Source organism: Cyprinus carpio, chromosome B16 (genome assembly GCF_018340385.1).
Source record: "Cyprinus carpio isolate SPL01 chromosome B16, ASM1834038v1, whole genome shotgun sequence".
NCBI lineage: Eukaryota > Metazoa > Chordata > Actinopteri > Cypriniformes > Cyprinidae > Cyprinus > Cyprinus carpio.
The window spans coordinates 15,631,121-15,649,961 of record NC_056612.1 but is presented as its reverse complement, the minus strand read 5'-3'; the positions used below and the strand labels follow the sequence as shown (position 1 = coordinate 15,649,961).

Here is an 18,841-nt window from a genome sequence, read left to right as displayed (position 1 = left end):
TATATGAGTCGACTCATTTGGGTGTATTTTCATTATAATGTCCAATTTGCTTACAGTTCTTTCTTTGCTAGTGCTGTGATTATATAGTGTTTCAGATGGATTCAAGCGAATCTTTTTAAACCCACTCATTTGCATGAATCAGCTTCACTGGTCATGCTGTAAGTTTTGATTCACCAAAAAAAATGGACTCATAAGAGTCATTTTTATGTTGTCATATTGCTGTACACAGTCTTTTTTTATTACATCACAGTATACAGAACTCCCATTTAGCTTAATCATTTAGGTCAACCCTTAGCTTAGGGTTTTCTGAGAGAAATAGTTGATTTCCATGTAAGTGGATGAATAAATAAATAGAGAATAGTTTTTTTAAGGTTTTGAATATATGAAATTGCTTTGTTTTGTTTGAATAATGGATTGTTAACTGACTTGTGAGAGTTACATAAGGCTTTGTAGATTTTTGTTCATGTGAATATTAAGTAATCAATTATATATGATCCTATTTTTTCATGTGGTGCCACCCACTGTGCTATGTGTCATTGTGTTTGTAGTGCTGGTCTTTATAGTTCACAGAAATGTCAGAGCAAAAATGAAAGGCGGCCACCTGTGAGACACACATAAATAGACACATGTGCATGCATTCAGCTTCTCCTTCCCCTGTCTTAACTGTTCTGCATCAAACATGTTTAAATTCTTAGAGACTGAAAGACAAGCTTCAAGCAGTCACAGCACAAAGTGGTGTCAGTCACATGCAGTCATACAGTAGCAAGTAATCCTCTATTTTGATTAGTTTGGGTTAATCCTGAACTATGCTATTGCTGCAGAACAGTACAGCTGTCTGATACCCAGCAAAAGAGTTTAGTAATGTGGATTAAATTTGCTTTAACAGTTCACTATACACTAAGTTATGAGGGTTTGACTGGTCTAGTGAGCCCCTGCTGATGAAAGTTGTAATTACATTTTTTCCTTATTAGAAATTTTGTCTTGTTTTACAGATAAATATCTATAAAAAAAATAATAATAATAATTCTGAAACCAAGATAAATTAGTGAATTTTTTTAAAATAGGAATTATTTCCAGAGATTCTCAAAATAAACACACCTCAAATTTGGCAGTGCATATGACAGCTTTTATTCCTTTTAAATATAACTGAATTGGTGTAAGCAGTTAAAATAAACCAAATGTAAGCCTGAGATGACATTTTAGATTTTAAGTCTGAAGGTCTACACAAATTAAGTGATGCTTTTGATATACTGTTGTGGACATGATTAAGGAAAACGTCTACTATCAACAATGTTAAATTAGATTGAACAAACATAAGAAAAATGCAAAACAATTATATTCTACTGTATAAAACATGCAAAGCATTTAATCTTTTATCAGTGATTATATGTAAGTGCATAGAAATCATAAATTTAAGCTGTTAGAATTCACACATATATTATCTCTTGAGAACGAAACAAGACTGTTTTTCCATCTTCATCAATCTGCAAGAGAAGATTTTACAGTCAAAACGGGTTTACAGACTCTTTTTCTTTAGTTTAAACACATTCCTTGGAATAATAATACTGAAGATACTGTAAGACAAATGGAATACTTATTGGGGCCCCCTGGTTGAGAACCACTGATGTAGATTGTTTGTTATTGTATGTAACTTACTAAGCCCATTCCCATGAGTATCTCTTCATTGGCATGCGGGAACTGAGCTTTGGCAGAAGGTGAGTATGATGAGAGACGTCTGTCCCATTCAGTGGGTCCGAAATCTTGCTTGACCTCCATAAAGTCACGCTTAAGTTCCAAAATGCTGGCATAGTGCTTCAAAATCATCTCATGGGACACATCAAAATCCTAAAAAAGAGCATATATTAGAAGGACTGATTAGACTAGACAAGCCTTCTTAAATTCTTAGCACAAGAACCGATATACATTTCACACACCTCCAGCATCAGAAGGCTGTGACGAATATAGATGCTCTCTCCTTCACTTCTCCTTGACTACAAAAACACAAGACTGTGGATTAATATGCTTTGGATAAGAAGGAACATGACAAAAATGATAGAAACGGATGAGTATCTCACCTTCCTCATGAGCACCGACTCAGTTGCAGATTGCTAATATAGAGAAAGATGATTTTAGAGGATTGAAAGATGGAACTTTGACATACTTCTCTTTATGTGTGTGTGCAGTTTGTACAGTATGTGTGTGTTTGTAACCTCAGACTCCAGTGTGATGTTCCATAGGTCTTTAGTCCTCTCCTGATAGGTTTTCGTAATGGACACAGGTTTTGCGGTCGGAGTGGAAGTGAGTGGTTGGTCAGCTGGGATCTGTGGGCGGGGTTTGGGCGGAGCCACTGGGGAAATTACAGGTGTGGGTCGAGAAGTGGGAACTAGAGACAGAGGAAGAAATGTTCAGGAAGACATGGTAACAGATGGACTGACATTAGAGAATATCAATTTCTGACGCTTTTGTGATTCATACCGTAATCTTTAGGGGAGACGCCCATAAGTCTGAACCAGTCGTCCTCCGCTTCTGTCTTCAGTTGCACTGGTTTTTTCTCTGGTACAGATGGTGTTTTTGTTCTTTCCTCTATTTTTATCTGCTTCCTCCTCTCTTCTTCCCTTCTCCACTTCTCTTCCTCAGCACTCCTGTCCACTTTAAGGACATCTGCAACAACTTTAAAGAGAGTAGAGATTAGAATTTGTTGACAAAGACTGCCAGTTGTGTGATCATGTAATCTATCCCATTTATACGTTGTTACTTTGTATATTTACAAAAAAAAAAACTACTTGACTAAAATTTTTAATATATAAAATATTTGGGGTTTAGTAAGATTTTTTTTTTTAATGAAAAAAGTAATTATATTATTCAGCAAGGACTCACTAAGTTGATCAAAAATGGCAAAAGACTTTTACATTGTTACAATTTTACATTCTTTTCCCACAAGAATATTAAGCAAATTTTTTCAACATTGATAATAATAATAAATGTTTTCTGAGCATCAAATTAGTATATTACAATGATTTCTCAAGGATTATTTGACACTAAAGACTGGAGTAATGGTTGTAATGACATTTTAAAATTATATTAAAATAGTAAAAAAAAGAGCGTAATTGTAGTATTCCACAATATTACTGTTTTTACTGTATGTTTGACCTTAGTGAGCATAAGAAATCTTACTGACCCCAAACATTTGAACAGTAGTGTACAGTATATTTAAAAATATATAAATGTGTTTGTACCTGTTTCTTTTGGTGAAACATCAAAAAGAATGAACCAGTCGTCATCTTTTTCAATCTGAGGCTGTGCTTCTGTCTTCGCAGTAACAGCTGCTTGAGCTCTTCTTAATTCCAGCTCCTGTTTTCGCTTCTCTTGTTCTCTTAGTCTCTCCTCCTCCTCCTCTCTCACTCTCATCTGCTGCTGTCTCACTCTTCTGTCTTCCTGTTCTTTTATCCTGCGCTCCTCAGTAGCCACTGAAACTGTAGATCAAAAGTATAAAGGTTTCACTAATTATAATATGTCTTTCACCTGAAGCAAATCAGACATGCAGCTCTTGTAATCACCTGGAGGTGCTGTATCCAAAAGCTCAATCCAGTCCTCATCAACTTCCCGAACCCTGACAGGAATCACAACATCAGCTCTCTCTCTGCGTTCATCAATGATCACTCTCTTTTCTTCAGTGATCAGTCTCTTCTCTCTCATCTGCTCCTCCACCACTCTCTGAACTCTCTGGTCTTCGATGGGTTCACGGACCTCGATATCTCTGCCTCTGACATCTGAAAGTTTGCATCATGAGAAGCTTGTGAAATTATTTGTACCCTAAATTTATTTAAAAAAATTGAAAACTTGCATTTGTGAGAAGCATGTATTAATGATCTTGAGTAAAAACATTATCTTAATTATACAGTTTACAATAAAGTTGTATATGTGAATTTTAACACATTAGGTATCATATTTGTTTTAACATTCTTTGTTAAATATTATGGTATACAATGCTATATGTTAAAATGTTTTAGTAAGTGGTTTTATTTGTATTTTTGTTGCTGTATGTTTGTGATAGTGTTTAGGCATGTGTGTTTCTGTACCTGATGGGAAACTCTTCTGCTCATGTGGCACTTTGTCAAAAAGCTGAAACCAGTCGTCATCAATGTCTCTGGGCACGACTGGAATCTGTGGGGCTTGTATGATACTTGTCCTCTTCTTCTCTGGTACTATTATTTGTTCTGTAGCGCTCACGGTCATCCCCTCAATCACTTGCTCCTCTGTTCTCACTCTGCTCTGAATCACTTCCTCTCTGGTCTCCTCATACAGCTCAACAGCTGGAGCTCGCAGTAGTGGAGATGAAGGCACTGAAACAAACACAATGTATGATGAATATTTTGATTTATGCTTTTACATATGTGCATTTGTGCTTGTGTGTGAGTGTTTGCACCTGATTCTTTAGGAGAGACATCAAAAATGAGGAACCAGTCGTCCTCCACGTCTCTTTGAGGCTCTGCTGCTTTCTGCTCCAGAATAATGGGCTCTGTCCTTCTATAAACCACTGTCACCTGCTCCTGTTGTTTTATCTGCTCCTCCTCTTTTCTCCTTCTCTCCACAGCTCTCTTTTCTTCAGCCTCCAAAGGAGGCACAGACTCAACATGAATTTCTGGAGTGACAGGAATTACACATCATCAATGAAAATCACCACAGCAACAATCTTGAGTTGTAAAAGTCATTAGAGCAAAAATCCATTAACTTTCTTCTTTATTTCTCACATATAATTTAACTTGCACTTACAACATCTGCTCATCCCTATCATGTTACTTAAAGATTAGTCTTCTTATCCTAAACATTCATAACTTCCCATACTTAAAGGGATACTCCACCCCAAAATGAAAATTTTGTCATTAATCAGCGAAGAACACAAAAATAACGACTTTATTCAACAATTCCTTTGTCAACAGTCTCTTCTGAGTCTCTCCATATCACCGTATGCTGTGTTATCTCGTCTGTATCAGCCCCGCCACAAGGATGTGCTGTTTCTACGTGTATTTAGCTTTGATTTGAAAGAAAACAGTGCATCCATGTGGCGCGGATGACAAAGAAGAGAATATGCAGCAGATGGTGACATGGAGAGACACAGAGGAGACTGTTGACTAAGGAATTCTTGAATAAAGTCATTATTTTTGTTTTCTTTGCTTACAAAAAGTGTTCCTGTTGCTTCATATAACCCAGATTGCACGTCTGATGGCAGATGGACTATTCTGATGACGAATTTCATACCTTTTATGGACCTTGACACTGTTATTTACTTGGCAGTCTATGGGACAGTCACAGGCCTCCCGGTTTTCATCCAAAATATTGTAAATTGTGTTCCGAACACGAACTGAGCTTTTACGGGTTTGGAACGACATGGGGGTAAGTGATTAATGACAAAATTTTCATTTTGGGGTGGAGTATCCCTTTAACATTAATAACAGTGTTTTGGATATGGAATGCCACAGTTACTCTTCATGTTTGTTTACAAAAAAGTTTGGGCATTCGGCGTAATAACGTCTTTGTTACATGTATAGAAAAGAAAATCATATAGGTTTACAAAAATATATATCATGCAGTGGCACAAGGAAAAATAACTGATTCCAGAAATTTTGGGTGACTTAGCACTCTAATAATTAATCTATAACACAAATATGAAAAGAAGTACTGGCAAAATTTGAGTGTAATTATGTTTGCAGCAAAAAGTACTTCACCTGATGGGAAACTCTTCTGCTCATGTGGCACTTTGTCAAAAAGCTGAAACCAGTCGTCATCAATGTCTCTGGGCACGACTGGAAACTGTGGGGCTTGTATGATGCTTGTCCTCTTCTTCTCTGGTACTATTATTTGTTCTGTAGCGCTCACGGTCATCACCTCAATCACTTGCTCCTCTGTTCTCACTCTGCTCTGAATCACTTCCTCTCTGGTCTCCTCATACACCTCAACAGCTGGAGCTCGCAGCTGTGGATACATCAAGGACTCTGCAACAAATCAAACCCATGATGCATGTTAAGATATGTGTGTTTATGTTTGTGTGTGTGTTCTTGACTGTGGTTGTGTGTAAGTGTTTATACCTGATTCTTTAGGAGAAACGTCAGAAATGATGGACCAGTCATCCTCCACGTCTCTTTGAGGTTGTGTTGTCTTCTGCTCCAGAATAACTGTCTGTGGTCTCCCATAATCCACTGTCACCTGCTTCTGTTGTTTTATTTGCTCTGTTCTCACTCTTCCCTGGATCACCTCCTCTCTGGTCTCCTCATACAGCTCAACAGAAGGCACTGAAACAAACACAATCCATCATGCATATACTAATTTGTTTTACATGAGCGTGTGATTATGGTTGTGTGTGAGTGTGTGTACCTGATCTTTTAGGAGAACCATCCAAAACAACAAACCAGTCATCTTCTTTGTCTGTTTGAGGCTCTGCTGCTCTCTGCTCAAGAACAAATGGCTGTAGTCTCCTATAATCCACTGTCACCTGCTCCTCTTGTTCTTTCTGGACCTCCTCTGTTTTCACTCCGCTCTGAATAACCTCCTCTCTTGTCTGTGTTTTTGTCTTCTCAGGTGTCACCAACTCTTGCTGTATTTTTCTTTCTACCTCTCTCTTCTCTTCTTCACCCTGATCTTCTTCAGGAGTGTATCTGCTCACATCTGGTTACAGAAACCCATTTTAGTGAGATGTAGGCTATTTTAAAATCCTATTTCTGCATGTTTCTAGTGTTATAAAGAGCGGTCAGGAAGAACACATTTGCTTAGCTACTCAAAGGAAAACAGATGCAACTTATATATAAGGAATAATGTAGACAGTCACCAAATGGACATGAAATATTAAATTCAACGTTATCTTTAAAATTAATTATTCATTTTGTAAAATATAAATGAGCTTTTTCATTAAAATCAATCAATCATTTTCTTCTTCACTTAGAAAAGATATAACGATATAGCGGTTTTGAAAAAGATTTCTAAAAAAGTTATCTTTCTTTGTGCGAACAGGAGTCCACAGTGTGATAAGAGATACATGAAAGTAGTTATTTTAGTTGGACGATGGTAAATATAATATATCTGACCACTAGCTGGTGCAAAAAAACAACCAGAATAAGGTATTTCAAAAAAGCTGTGCAATAAAACGTCAAAGTTTTTCATAGATACCTGGAAGGGTTTCTGATATTTCCATGGTTTTTGGAAGCACATCAAACAGAATGTACCAATCGTCATCTCTCTTCATTGGTTGGGTAATATACACTATTTGTTGCAACTCTTCTTGAACTCCTCCTGAAAAAAAATGTGATGTATGACATTCTCAGTTTTCACCTGAGGCATTTCAATTAACTTTGAAATTGAAAGCATTTCAAGCATTTAATGAAAAGCAATGAACGCAATTTCTGGTGACAGATGCACAGTTGATCACATGACATACCTGTGGGGGTAGAAGTGAGCATCAGTGGCCTGCGATCTAGCAAAATGTACCAATCATCTTTCTCCTCTCGTTGAAGCTCCTCCTTCTCAACTTGCTGCAACCTTTGTTCCAAACTTTCCACTTCCTGTAATCCAAACCTCAGCTCTTCCACCTCAACTAGCTTTTGCTTGATAGTGTCCACCTCTTCTAGTCTCTGTTCCATGATTTCCAATCTCTCCAAAGTGTCCTCAGATCCCATTGTCTTATTTTCAGTGACTATTACACGTCTTTCCACCATCTCCACCCTCTCTATCTTTTTGTCTACATCTTCTTGTGATTCCACCAAAGAGTTGAACTCCTGTGTCCACTGTTTAGTGATTACTATCCTTTGTATTCTTTCTCCATTGACTTCTAGTTCTTCTTCCTTTAGTGTCTCCTTTAGAGGTTTCATGATTTCCTGTTTGAATTCAAAATCAGGAAGTTCTTTCTCAATAATGTCAGACCCCTCCTGGACAACCTGAACATTATATGATTTTTTTATTACCAGCTTATCTGTGAGCCTCTCCTCTGACCCCTCCACAACTTCCACATCTTCTCTCTGTTCTTCAGTCTGAAGGAGCTGCTGGACGCCCAATAGTAAAACTGGAACAAAATCAACCAAAATCACCAATTACAGCTCTTTCCTTGAGGGAATGTCAAGTTTTAATGGAAACTAAAATATTTATTTATGCACATCAGTCCAGTGGGACTTGGACATTTCTTCAGGAATGTTTTGGAAAATTTCAGCCCAGCTTGCCTTTTTATCCTTATGTCAACTAATTTATCAGTGGTGGCTTGACTTTTTGGTATGTGGTGAAGTAACTCTATAATCAGAGTCAGTGCCCTTCTATAATGTACACAGTGGTCTTTTGGTAGCGTTAAAAAGACTTACATGGGCTGCCGTCAAGGAGAACAAACCAGTCGTCTGGCTGATGCTTCCACTCCTGCAACTTCTCACTTTCTAGCATGACATCATCTGTACAGGATGTTTACAGTTCAACACAATATATATGTATATTTGTAATATTTTCAAAAAGAAAGAGAAGGGAAAAGACAAGACCAAAAATTGTATAATGCTAATGACTCTGTGTATGTTTGAAAACATGAATTATTAATGAAAATAAATTAAAGTATGTGTTTGACATGAGATCAGAGGTATTTGTTGTCAAATGGATAGAGCAAATCAAAAATTCTGCCTATTTATTTACTATACTCTGCTCATAAAAAATGACCAATATTTATAAGGCAGTCAGTTTTTTTTTCCGTTTAGATTATTATTTTAATGACTATTTTAATGATTTTAATATGCCTCACCTGATGTAGAAATGCGCCATTTATCTGGACCATAGACCAGGAACCAGTCATCCAACTCTGTTCGAACTGGTTGTTTTAAAATATCAAGAATTTCTTCATTTCCTGAAAATAGATATATCATTTACATTTGTCCAACTAAAACAACTACTTGCATTTAATTATTTAATCAGATAGATAGATAGATAGATAGATAGATAGATAGATAGATAGATAGATAGATAGATGCCTTTTCTCTTGATGATAAAACGTGTGAATTGTGGAGGAGCCCGGGTGATGTTGCCACTGGCTTCCAGACACTCAGACTGAGTGCGCCCTTGGTAACGGAACCTTGAACCCAAGGTCAGGAGCCTTTTTGTTTTTGTGTCTTGAAGTCTATTCCTGAGAAGCACATTCAGAGGTATGGTCTTATGACTTGAAATTTACCAAGTCATGTTTCTGAGCATGTTTTATACTATGTGCAATTCTTTCGAATACTGTATTTGCATATATTTCACTGGAGCGCCCCCTTGTGTTTCTAATGGTCATATGGATACAAAAAAGCTGCACCTTGTTAAGCCTTGGTTTTGTAATACATATACATGGACGTACCTGAAGAAACTATGATGCTCCACACAGCATTTCCACAGTTGTTTGCAGGCTCGGTAGCTGGCCAAACTGAAGCTGATGATACCCTCAAAATCATCCTCCTAAATCAGGTCACATGGAAAAATGTAACCCATATAAACCCGAGAAAACTCCTGAGTTTGTCACTACACCAAATGAGTAAAGGAATGCATGATCCAACACTAATATATGTAGAAAATAAAGAAATGGGTTATGGAGAATAAAATGAATGTGCATGAATACCTCAGAAGGGCGAATCTTCAGAAGAAAGGTGCTGCGTTTGTGGGAGGTTTTAAGAACTCTGGGCCAGAGGAAACTGTTTGTTTTAATCTCATCCTCATATACCATTAGTCCTTCAGAGCAAACGCCGAGCATCACATCTGCACCACTGACATCCTATGAACATATCAAACATTACATTATATTAAAGACGTACACCCAAAAATGAAAATTGTCATCGTTTATTTACCTTTATATTGTTTCAAGCCCACATGACATTATCTCACCTCAAAACACAAAATAAGATGTTCAGAAGCATATTTTTGTTCATACATTGAAAGTCAATGAGGTCCAAAAGACGTTCTTAAAAATTAATTTTCTGTTCTGCAGAAGACAGAAAGTTGTAAGTGTATAGAAAAAAAAGTCTAATGTTGTTTTGGATCCCATTGACTTTAATTGTATGAACAAAACATCCTTTAAAATAACTTATTTTCTATAAAGTTAAATGGGCTAAAAATGACACAAAGGTGAACAAATGATGCCAGAGTTTTCATTTTTGAGATGATCTACTATGAACACTTTCCAAGTTGACTTTTCAAGTTGAGTTCACTAAATAAAATTACTTTGGCAGGATGCAGGTCTACTCCATACATGGGGAGCTGCATGGCGTTCTCAAGGAAAAGTATTTCTGCCTGGGCAGGAATCATGAATCTGGGTAATAACAGAAATTATATAAATGTGTGCTGTTGTGTATGTGTTAGAGGACATGTGAGTTTGATTGTTGGTATAGGATACCTGTACGTGGAATGCAGCTCCATTATTCTCTCCTCCAACTCTTCACTCTGATTGGGTGCAAGAACAATTTCGCTGACATAGTTGTTCTGGTGGAGATTTGGGTCATAATCACCAAGTGTTGACTGAACTGTGTATGAACCCAACAGAGCTAGGATGTCTGATGGACAGGGCAGTCGACCAATCAGAATGTCTTTCCTCAGCTGAAGACACAGGAAATATCTGAGAGAATTACACAGAACAGTCTGTTCAGTCAACACAGAAAGAAAAACATGCACAAACATACAGAACAGAGACGGAACTTGAGTGTGAAATGCAAAAGTGTGAGGAAACAGTTCAGGATATCTGGATGGTGTGTGTCTTATTGTACCTTGTGATGTCTTCAGCTAGAATGGAGGGATCAGGCGGATAAAACTTGATGTTAAAAAAGAATTCAGTTTCTGGACCTGAACCAACAAAACCAACAAATAGGGAACAGATGCAGAGATCAAAATGCAAGAATCTTCACAGACCATTAATAAAGTATATGTAAAAAAACCACATACTTTTTATCTGTTTTCGGATCTCTTTAGCACAGTCCAGCCATACCTGAATTAATAAACCCAGAATGATTACACTTAAAAGAATAAGCTTTTACTTATCAAATATTGAATATAATAGAATCATATGTCAGGCTGATAAAAAATATATACCCTGGTACTAGGAGAATCCCACATGACCAGACCATAATAATCCTTCTCCAACAGGTCCAGGTGTTCACAAACTTTATTGAAGAGATCCTGTCCCAGTGCATTTCTCTGTGGAAGAAAGAGAGTTTTCAATTAATATTAATATATATTAAAATATTAACATATATATTAATTTATTTATTTAGTTTTCTTCTTCTTGTAAGCATAAATCTCATTAATTATGATAGATTTCTACTTGAATAAAGAACTATTTGCCAGTTGAGTAAAAAAAGAAGCTTAATCATTATTACTATAAGATATTATATTAGGATATTATAAGATATATTATTCTAATGTCATTATACAGAGAGGTCTTTGCTCAGGTACCTCCAGCTCCCACACTAAGTAGGTGTCGTCCAGGAAATTCACTCGGCACAGCAACATGTCTCAAGCTTTTCTCTTCTCTTCTATTTATTCCTCTGGTGGTGGAATTCAGTTGGCTTTGTCCCTTTCTCCACTTTAGATATCAGGGAATAAGCTACAAAAGTTCAATTCTCTTCAGAACTCACTTTAGTTCACATTTCTGTTTCTGCGTTCCTATACTGTAGCAGCACACGTCTGTATGAGGCATCGTAAGACGCCCTGCCCTCCTGCACTGTCCAGTTTTGTGATAGTGCTAGGAGTGTTTTAGAAAGATATGACCCACCCTGAGACAAACACATATAAATACACGCACAAGGCTGTTTACAGTTATGAGTGAGGGGGTCAGTCATCACATGATGAACATGAATTTATTTGTCCATCATGACTGGAGAAAGAGACAGCAAGGAGGAATCACTTCAGTATAAATTGATTATTTTCAGTATTTAATGTGATGTTTCCCGCTCTTTCTGACTGAGATAAACTGATAAGAATGGGTGCGGTAGCAAAAACCTTCATGTGACTCTTTCCTCACGCAACATCTTATGACGAAATATGCGCATGGCAATACTGTTTATATGCCATATGATATGCAGGGCTTGAAGTGACCTTTTAAAAATCCTTGGTTTATATATATATATATATATATATCTCACAAGCCATCTGTGACAAGGGTGGAGGATCACCACAAATTCCCATGACATTATTGAGAACTGTGCAGAAGAAACCAGACCCAGAATCTTAAACAAAACTGAAAACATTTTCAACACTGTTTCGAACCCCTGTCCCCTCCAATAGCATTGCGAACAACTGTTTTATTATTCAGTTGCTAACTTCAAAGTGAAAATCTACATTCTCCAATGACAAAAATATTCCAACCACATATGCACTGATATGAGGCACATCAACATATGGGACTAAGCAAGCCTTTCCATCTGTTTATCCATCCTCTAAACCTGTATGTAAGGTCGTGGGGAGGTTGCCTTTCTATTTAACATGTTATATAAGTGCATTATGATATTACTATATAAATGTGTGTATCTTGGGCAAATGAATCCCAGAACAGTCCTCTGTCTGTTATCTCTCTCAGTGCAGAGGAAAGCATGAGAACCTCAGATAGATTACACTGTAACCGTCATACTTTTACACATGTACAGCCTAAAAGTCATTTGAGACCAGTGGCGGTTGCATAAATTGTAAAGACTGGTCACAACATTTTAAAGATGGTTACCTAAAAATATAGACTGGGTTAATTTGAATCAGAAAAGTAAAAACTGATTATCCCTTGGCTAACTGCTAGTTGGTCAGACTAGTTATCAAGACTGTACTAAAAAGAGTTTTAACAAAGTGGCTGTGTTTATGCAACTGTCCGGCTGTCAGATTATTGCAAAATGAAGTAGGGTCCAATGATGAACTCTGTTAATTAAAGCCAAAATGGAAAAGTACCTTTTAGTTTTCAATATCTCACATATGAGAGTTTGTTTCATGGTTGAAAAGGCTGAGTTTGCCGCAATACTGGAATACTTTAAACACTTCCAACAATTTATTCAAAACATGCGCTTTCACAGTAATTTGGACATCAGTAGCTGAGACTGGTGAAATCAGAGATTTTTCCATTATTAACTAATGCAGTGTTCCTTTTTTGACTGCATGGAAGATATTAAACTAAAATGCTGCTGGAGACACAAAAAAAAGAAAAAGAAAAGAAAAAACACATTGAGTCTGATAAGTGAGATCATTTATTGTTATTGTTTCATTAAATTTAGGTTATTTAACTGTCACTCGCTGATTGCAAAAGCTGTACTATATTATTGTAAATAACATACCTGGCACAATTAAATGGCAAATAAAAAAATAAAAACAGAAAACAGTCATCTCTAACTATTTACAAAAAAACAAAAAAAAACAAATAATAAATAATGGTTGAAATTGAGTTGTTCTTGTTTAATTCATACGTTTACCACTATCGTTCAACAAGTAGTAGGATTAAGTGTAAGAGCTGAAGTTGACTAATATAAAAGACATTCTCTGCTGAATGAGCAATAGTGTTTCAGCAGCAATAAAGATGCCATTCACACTGTGGAGGACGGGACAAATACCTCCATCCTGACACAGTAAATCACACAAACATAAAAACAAACAAACAAACATAAATCTTGACATATGTTTTAGTATAATATATCAGCAAATGCTTTTCATCACCTTGAATTTCAATTTCTTTCTTTCCCATTTTCAGGAATTTTCCATGTTCAGTGTAAGTCGTTCACAACGAACAGCATGTGTGGCGTAATGTTGATTACCACAAAAAATAATTTAAATTTGTTCCTCGTTTTCTTAAAAAAAAGAAGAAGCAAAACTCAAGGATCACAGTTATGCTACTGAACTTGAAATGAAAGTGAATGTGTCCAGTTTTTGGAGGATTTAAAAGTAGCAAAGCAAAGCTCATCATTTTCTTAAAGCACATACATTCATTCTTCTTTTAAAATTATTATTTGATCTGTAACACTGCTTAAATGTTACTTCCCATAACAACCGATGTACTTGCTACATTGTTAGAATAATGGCATCTACGCTAATATTGGTCTGTTGCTCTCTTATTCCGAGGTCACCATAGCCACCAGATCCAGTCTGTATCCAGGTCAGATGGTCACTGCAGTCACCCGGATCCAGTACGTATCCAGCCCAGATGGTGGATCAGCACCTAGAAAGGACCTCTACAGCCTTGAATGTCAGCAGAGACCAGGACAACTAGATACAGACCCCCTGTAAAGACCTTGTCTCAGATGACCACCGGGACAAGACCACAGGATCCAGTTGAGTCCTCTGCACAATGTGACTTTGCTGCAGCCTGGAATTGAACTGCTGGTTTTGTCTGGTCAGAGGAAAACTAGCCCCCCCGACTGAGCCTGGTTTCTCCCAAGGTTTTTTCTCCATTCTGTCACTGATGACGTTTTGGTTCCTTGCTGCTGTCGCCTCTGGCTTGCTTAGTTGGGGACACTTCATTTACAGCGATATCGTTGACTTGATTGCAAATGATTGCACAGATACTATTTAAACTGAACTGAGATGATGACATAAATGAATTCAATGATGAACTGCCTTTAACTGTCATTTTGCATTATTGACACACTGTTTTCCTAATTAATGTTGTTCAGTTGCTTTGACAAAATCTGTTTTGTTTAAAGCGCTATATAAATAACGGTGACTTGACTTAAATCATGATTTTACTGTCATGTAGGGGGTTTAGGGTTTATGGCATTATTGTGTCATGAGGATGAAATTGTAAAACTGGATATTGCTTTACACAGAAAAGGTTAGTAAGTGATTTTTTCTAAAACTAAAATCATGTTAATAATGCACACTGTTTATGACTTGTGGCTATACTATCAAAAGCCTGAGTATTTTAATGTTTATGAATTGGCCACATTCACGTTCCATTGTAAGTTTCTAACTGTAATTCAGTTTTTTTTTTCTTTTTTTTTTTAAAGAAAAAGAGGGACATGGCGAATTATGCTAAAAATGCTGTTGACTTGAGATTCACTGGTTCCGAAATGTTCCTTGAATTCTGTTTAAAATAAGTATCAACTTTATTGAATTCCTTGAATTCTGTTAAAATAAGTAGCAACTTTATTGAATTCCTTGAATTCTGTTTAAAATAAGTAGCAACTTTAGTGAAGGTTTTAGACTCTTCAGCCTCACCAGGTTTAGATATAAAGCATATTTACTTATTGTTTGTGTATGGTGACTTTAGCAGGCAAGATAGTGATGGGTGTGCTCTGCAGGCCTGGGCCAAAGATGGGGAACAGCTTTTCATTGAACTTATCATTGTATGTACATAGGTGCTTGTTGTTGCCTGTATCCCAGAAGGACAACTCTCCCTTCTCCATATTGACCTTTACCCTGATGGTTTCAGGCCTTCTCTCGAGACTCAGCTCAGTGCGTGGAATGGTTAAGGCACTGTAGATTCCTTTACTCAGACCGATGGTCCACACTCCAGCTTTTGTTGATACTGTGAACTTTCTCTTCCGAACCACTGACTCCTTGCATACTCCCAAGATCCATTTGGGGTGGTCAGCCACACGGACCTCCCAACGGTGGCGCCCTGAGGAGAAACCCTCTGAGCCAAGGACAAAAACACAGGGATCAAACCTCTCAGGGTTGTCTGGGAAAGTCTGTCTTTCCAGACTCTGTTGCACACTGGAAAAATCTGGAGATATGGAGAGCCAGGGCGAGACTGTGTTGGGATCCAGGATTACAGGCACTGCAGACAAAACAATGTTACAGTGACCCACAAAGATCTCAGAGTTAATCTTACATATATTTTAGACAAGGTGAAAAGTGCACTCACAACATGTGACATGATTCAGCATCTTCTCCCAGACTTTGTAACCCAAAGCACCTACATGCAAGGCCATGTTGATGAGAGCTCCTTGAACCTTCTTTGGTTCCTCACTAGTCCACTGGGTTCTGTGACAGACATCAAGAGGCCATCTTAGCAAAATTAGAGTCAAAAAAATTCATGACAGATCTTGTCTGCCCTATGTTGTGATGTACACCCAAAACAAATCATGGAAAAAAACAAATCACGGAAAAAATGCAGGATGGGGACTTGGTTCTATGCATTGGTTGTTTGGATTTTGGAAAATGTCTGCATTTATCATCAGACAGAAGTCTTGTCATTTTCACTGTAAGGTCCAGTTATGAAATTGTAATGAGGTAATAACGTAAAAAAAAAAAAAAAATCCAGTTTTCAGTAGGAATCTACACTATTGGAAATTTTACATGAGGGCAAAATATTTTTTAATTTCATTTTTGGATGAACTATCCCTTTAAGATGAATTAAGAAACTAGACAGTGAATTTTCACTTCATGTTGACTTTAAAAACATAATCGATGTGAAGAACAAAAAATACATCAGTGTGAGTAAATATGACTTATTTATAGTGGTATTAATAAGAAATTCATAGCAAAGTAGAATTAAGAAACACTTGATAAAATAAAAAGGCACATACCGTCTTTTTAGCTTCTGGAAATTCTGTGAAAGAAGAAAAGTTGACTTATAAGAGCTGAATGTGGGACATGTCTAATTTAATGATCAGTTATGTTAAAGCGTTAGAAAACCCAGTCAGTATGAATATAAAGACTCAATGACACGATTTCATGTCGAGTCCTCTTCTACACTTGCCATATTTAAATCTAGGTTGGAGATATTTCTCAGCCTTGCCCATTAAAAATGCAATTCATACATACAATGACTGGAATACACATCTAATATGATAAGCATGCTTTTAATTTTTGACAAAGTTAATTATGATTTTTTGGAAGGGGTGTGAGGCATAAACATTGACCTGAATTTTGAAAGGAATTTGACAACAGAATGAGCTGACATTTTTCAGACAGTGAATTTAAACTTATCATGAAAGACTTTTTTTTTTTATCATTGACCCACCAGTGATTAGTCTAGAGGATTCTGCCTGTAATCTACGTATTGAAAACAACACTTAATCTGACCATAAAATATCTGGATGCATGTGTGTATCCTGTTTACAACTGGTAAACACAGAGTAAGTTTTAATTATTATCAGGGACACATACAAAAGTTATAAAAAAACATGTACCTGAAGGAAAGTCAAATCCTCAGCTCCCATTTCCCTCTTTACTGCCTGAATCAATTCTGCAAGAGCCATGATATCACGACTGATGGTTTCAATCTTCTCATTCACCATTAGCTTCTTCTCATTTTCTTCTCTATGCAAAGCATTTATTCTAGATGTCTCCTCATCACGTAAGACCTGATGGAGTCTTTCAAACTCGTCTTTGATTTGTTGCTCTGCATCCTTAGTCTGGCTCTGCAACAATACGGAGAAGTAGAATGAGAATTAGTTCTAAATTATTAAGATTTCACAACATTTTATGCGTTTGGCCTTCAAAAAGTGGAGACAGCAGAGACTGCTTACCTCAATAAAGGAGAGGGTATCTTTATATCTCTTTTTCATTCTTTTGAAGGAGTCCTGCTTACTTTCCAGTATTCTGATTTTCATGTTAAGCTCCTCCTACAAAACACTGCACGTTAGAAATGTGTATTTATGTATTTCAATAAAAAGGTCATTATTCATTTCAGTAGCTGTAACACGTCGTGAGTTGCTTTTTAAACCACAATATGGAAAGCTCACCTTGCAGAAAGGCACTCCTTGCTCTATAGGCACCAGCTCGTGTCCTGGATGAAGAGTCACGCAGTCGACGCACACGGGTTCCTCGTCTTTAATGCAGAAGAGCTGGAAGGGCCGCTGGTGCAAACCACAGATAATCTCATCTACTCCCTGTCCTCTCCAGTTCCTTTCCTTCTTATAGGACACGCAGGTGTTTTTTAGTGCGCGGTTGGGGATCGGTGTCTCTCCGTCGCAGCATTTTCGGCACATCGGGCACTGCCGTTTTGGCTGGTTCTTCCAGCTGCCCTCCAGGCATTCTTGACAGAAACTGTGGCTACACGAGAGCAACACGGGCTCCTTAAAAATGTCTTTGCACACAGGACACGTTAAGTCTGACTCTAGAAGAGAGGGCCTGTCTGTGATATCCTCGTCACTGTTTTCTGCCATGTTGTAGCTATCGTTACTTTCACTTTCACTAAACGGCAATATTTTCTCACCAGAGTTTGAAAGACGTTTAAATATCGCAGAGCGATTTAAAACATTAGCTTAACAAAACAAAAAGTAAAGTTTGTTGTTTAAAAAGAAGGAAGGAAGCGATTTGTTAAGGAAGAGACGTTCTACCTGTTTTCGTCTTATTTCTGTCAACTTCCGCGTTGTGTGACGTAGGAGCAGGGTTGCCAGGTTTTCACAAGAAGACCCTCAAATCGCTGATCAAAACTAGCACAATCGCGTCTCCAGTTAAAAATCGCGTTCCGTGGGGTAAAATCATAGACGGTATACACGTTTTTGGCGGTGTTCCCCTGCGAAAATTCGCTTTCCATGGGATAAATATCGTGTAATTGAAGTCGTTTCAACCCGCGGAAATGAAAAAAACAAAACAAAACAAAACACGGCAACAGTGTAAAAATAGCACAATATCGCGGGAAATCCACATACTTGGCAACACTGTGAGAGGGTGGACGATAGAGAACTTTCGAGATCAAGCAATGGAAGAAAATAAAATAAAAGTACAAACAGTTAAACAAGTCTGTCTACATTTTCATCCAGAACTGGTTTGTCTTATCTCCACAGTTGACCCTCAGGACCCATAAAGGGACTTTTAATTAATTAATTAATTAATTGTTTAATTAATTAATTAATTAATTAATTTTTATGGTATGGAGGACGAAACCTGCAAAAATAAAAATAAACTAATACATACATACACATGTTCGTGCATAAATATCTAA

The 18,841-nt window shown here is 37.2% G+C and overlaps 2 protein-coding genes across 3 annotated transcripts; both read right to left on the bottom strand.

Annotated features, from left to right (window-relative positions):
- Positions 1–1,104: 1,104 nt before the first annotated feature.
- On the bottom strand, positions 1,105–11,718 carry epb41b (erythrocyte membrane protein band 4.1b). The gene is made up of 26 exons (XM_042741057.1): positions 11,431–11,718; positions 11,068–11,172; positions 10,921–10,963; positions 10,746–10,821; positions 10,379–10,597; positions 10,207–10,294; positions 9,608–9,760; positions 9,350–9,447; positions 8,988–9,139; positions 8,762–8,863; positions 8,340–8,423; positions 7,430–8,050; positions 7,162–7,284; positions 6,373–6,663; positions 6,087–6,290; positions 5,727–5,993; positions 4,427–4,642; positions 4,080–4,343; positions 3,558–3,770; positions 3,237–3,473; positions 2,476–2,670; positions 2,211–2,383; positions 2,076–2,108; positions 1,935–1,991; positions 1,657–1,845; positions 1,105–1,484 (listed from the first exon to the last, which is right to left on the bottom strand). The coding sequence occupies exons 1-26, from the start codon at positions 11,485–11,487 to the stop codon at positions 1,428–1,430; spliced, it is 4,317 nt and encodes a 1,438-aa protein (XP_042596991.1). The 5' UTR covers positions 11,488–11,718; the 3' UTR covers positions 1,105–1,427.
- Positions 11,719–14,899: 3,181 nt separating this feature from the next.
- On the bottom strand, positions 14,900–18,668 carry LOC109104938 (zinc-binding protein A33-like). 2 transcript variants are annotated; one of them, XR_006156705.1, is made up of 7 exons: positions 17,637–18,668; positions 17,421–17,516; positions 17,082–17,312; positions 16,476–16,498; positions 15,812–15,930; positions 15,102–15,724; positions 14,900–15,061 (listed from the first exon to the last, which is right to left on the bottom strand). XR_006156705.1 is itself a non-coding variant. In XM_019118265.2 (6 exons), the coding sequence occupies exons 1-6, from the start codon at positions 18,057–18,059 to the stop codon at positions 15,189–15,191; spliced, it is 1,428 nt and encodes a 475-aa protein (XP_018973810.2). In that variant the 5' UTR covers positions 18,060–18,668; the 3' UTR covers positions 14,900–15,188. The 2 variants fall into 2 exon arrangements, 1 of the variants encoding a protein (XP_018973810.2); XM_019118265.2 differs by having other exon boundaries at positions 14,900–15,724.
- Between the last annotated feature and the right edge of the window lie 173 nt (positions 18,669–18,841).

What these genes read in the sequence shown, in the direction of transcription:
- epb41b (XM_042741057.1), bottom strand. Translation starts at nt 11,487, where the DNA reads ATGTTGCTGTGCCGAGTGAATTTCCTGGACGACACCTACTTAGTGTGG. An exon ending in GAGCTGCATTCCACGTACAG is followed by an intron (nt 10,295 to 10,378) that starts GTATCCTATACC and finishes GTTATTACCCAG; the next exon opens with ATTCATGATTCCTGCCCAGG. An exon ending in GCAGAAGAGTTTCCCATCAG is followed by an intron (nt 4,643 to 5,726) that starts GTGAAGTACTTT and finishes CTGTCACTCCAG; the next exon opens with AAATTCATGTTGAGTCTGTG.
- LOC109104938 (XM_019118265.2), bottom strand. Translation starts at nt 18,059, where the DNA reads ATGGCAGAAAACAGTGACGAGGATATCACAGACAGGCCCTCTCTTCTA. An exon ending in AAGGAGTGCCTTTCTGCAAG is followed by an intron (nt 17,517 to 17,636) that starts GTGAGCTTTCCA and finishes AGTGTTTTGTAG; the next exon opens with GAGGAGCTTAACATGAAAAT. An exon ending in GCTGAATCATGTCACATGTT is followed by an intron (nt 15,725 to 15,811) that starts GTGAGTGCACTT and finishes TTTTGTCTGCAG; the next exon opens with TGCCTGTAATCCTGGATCCC.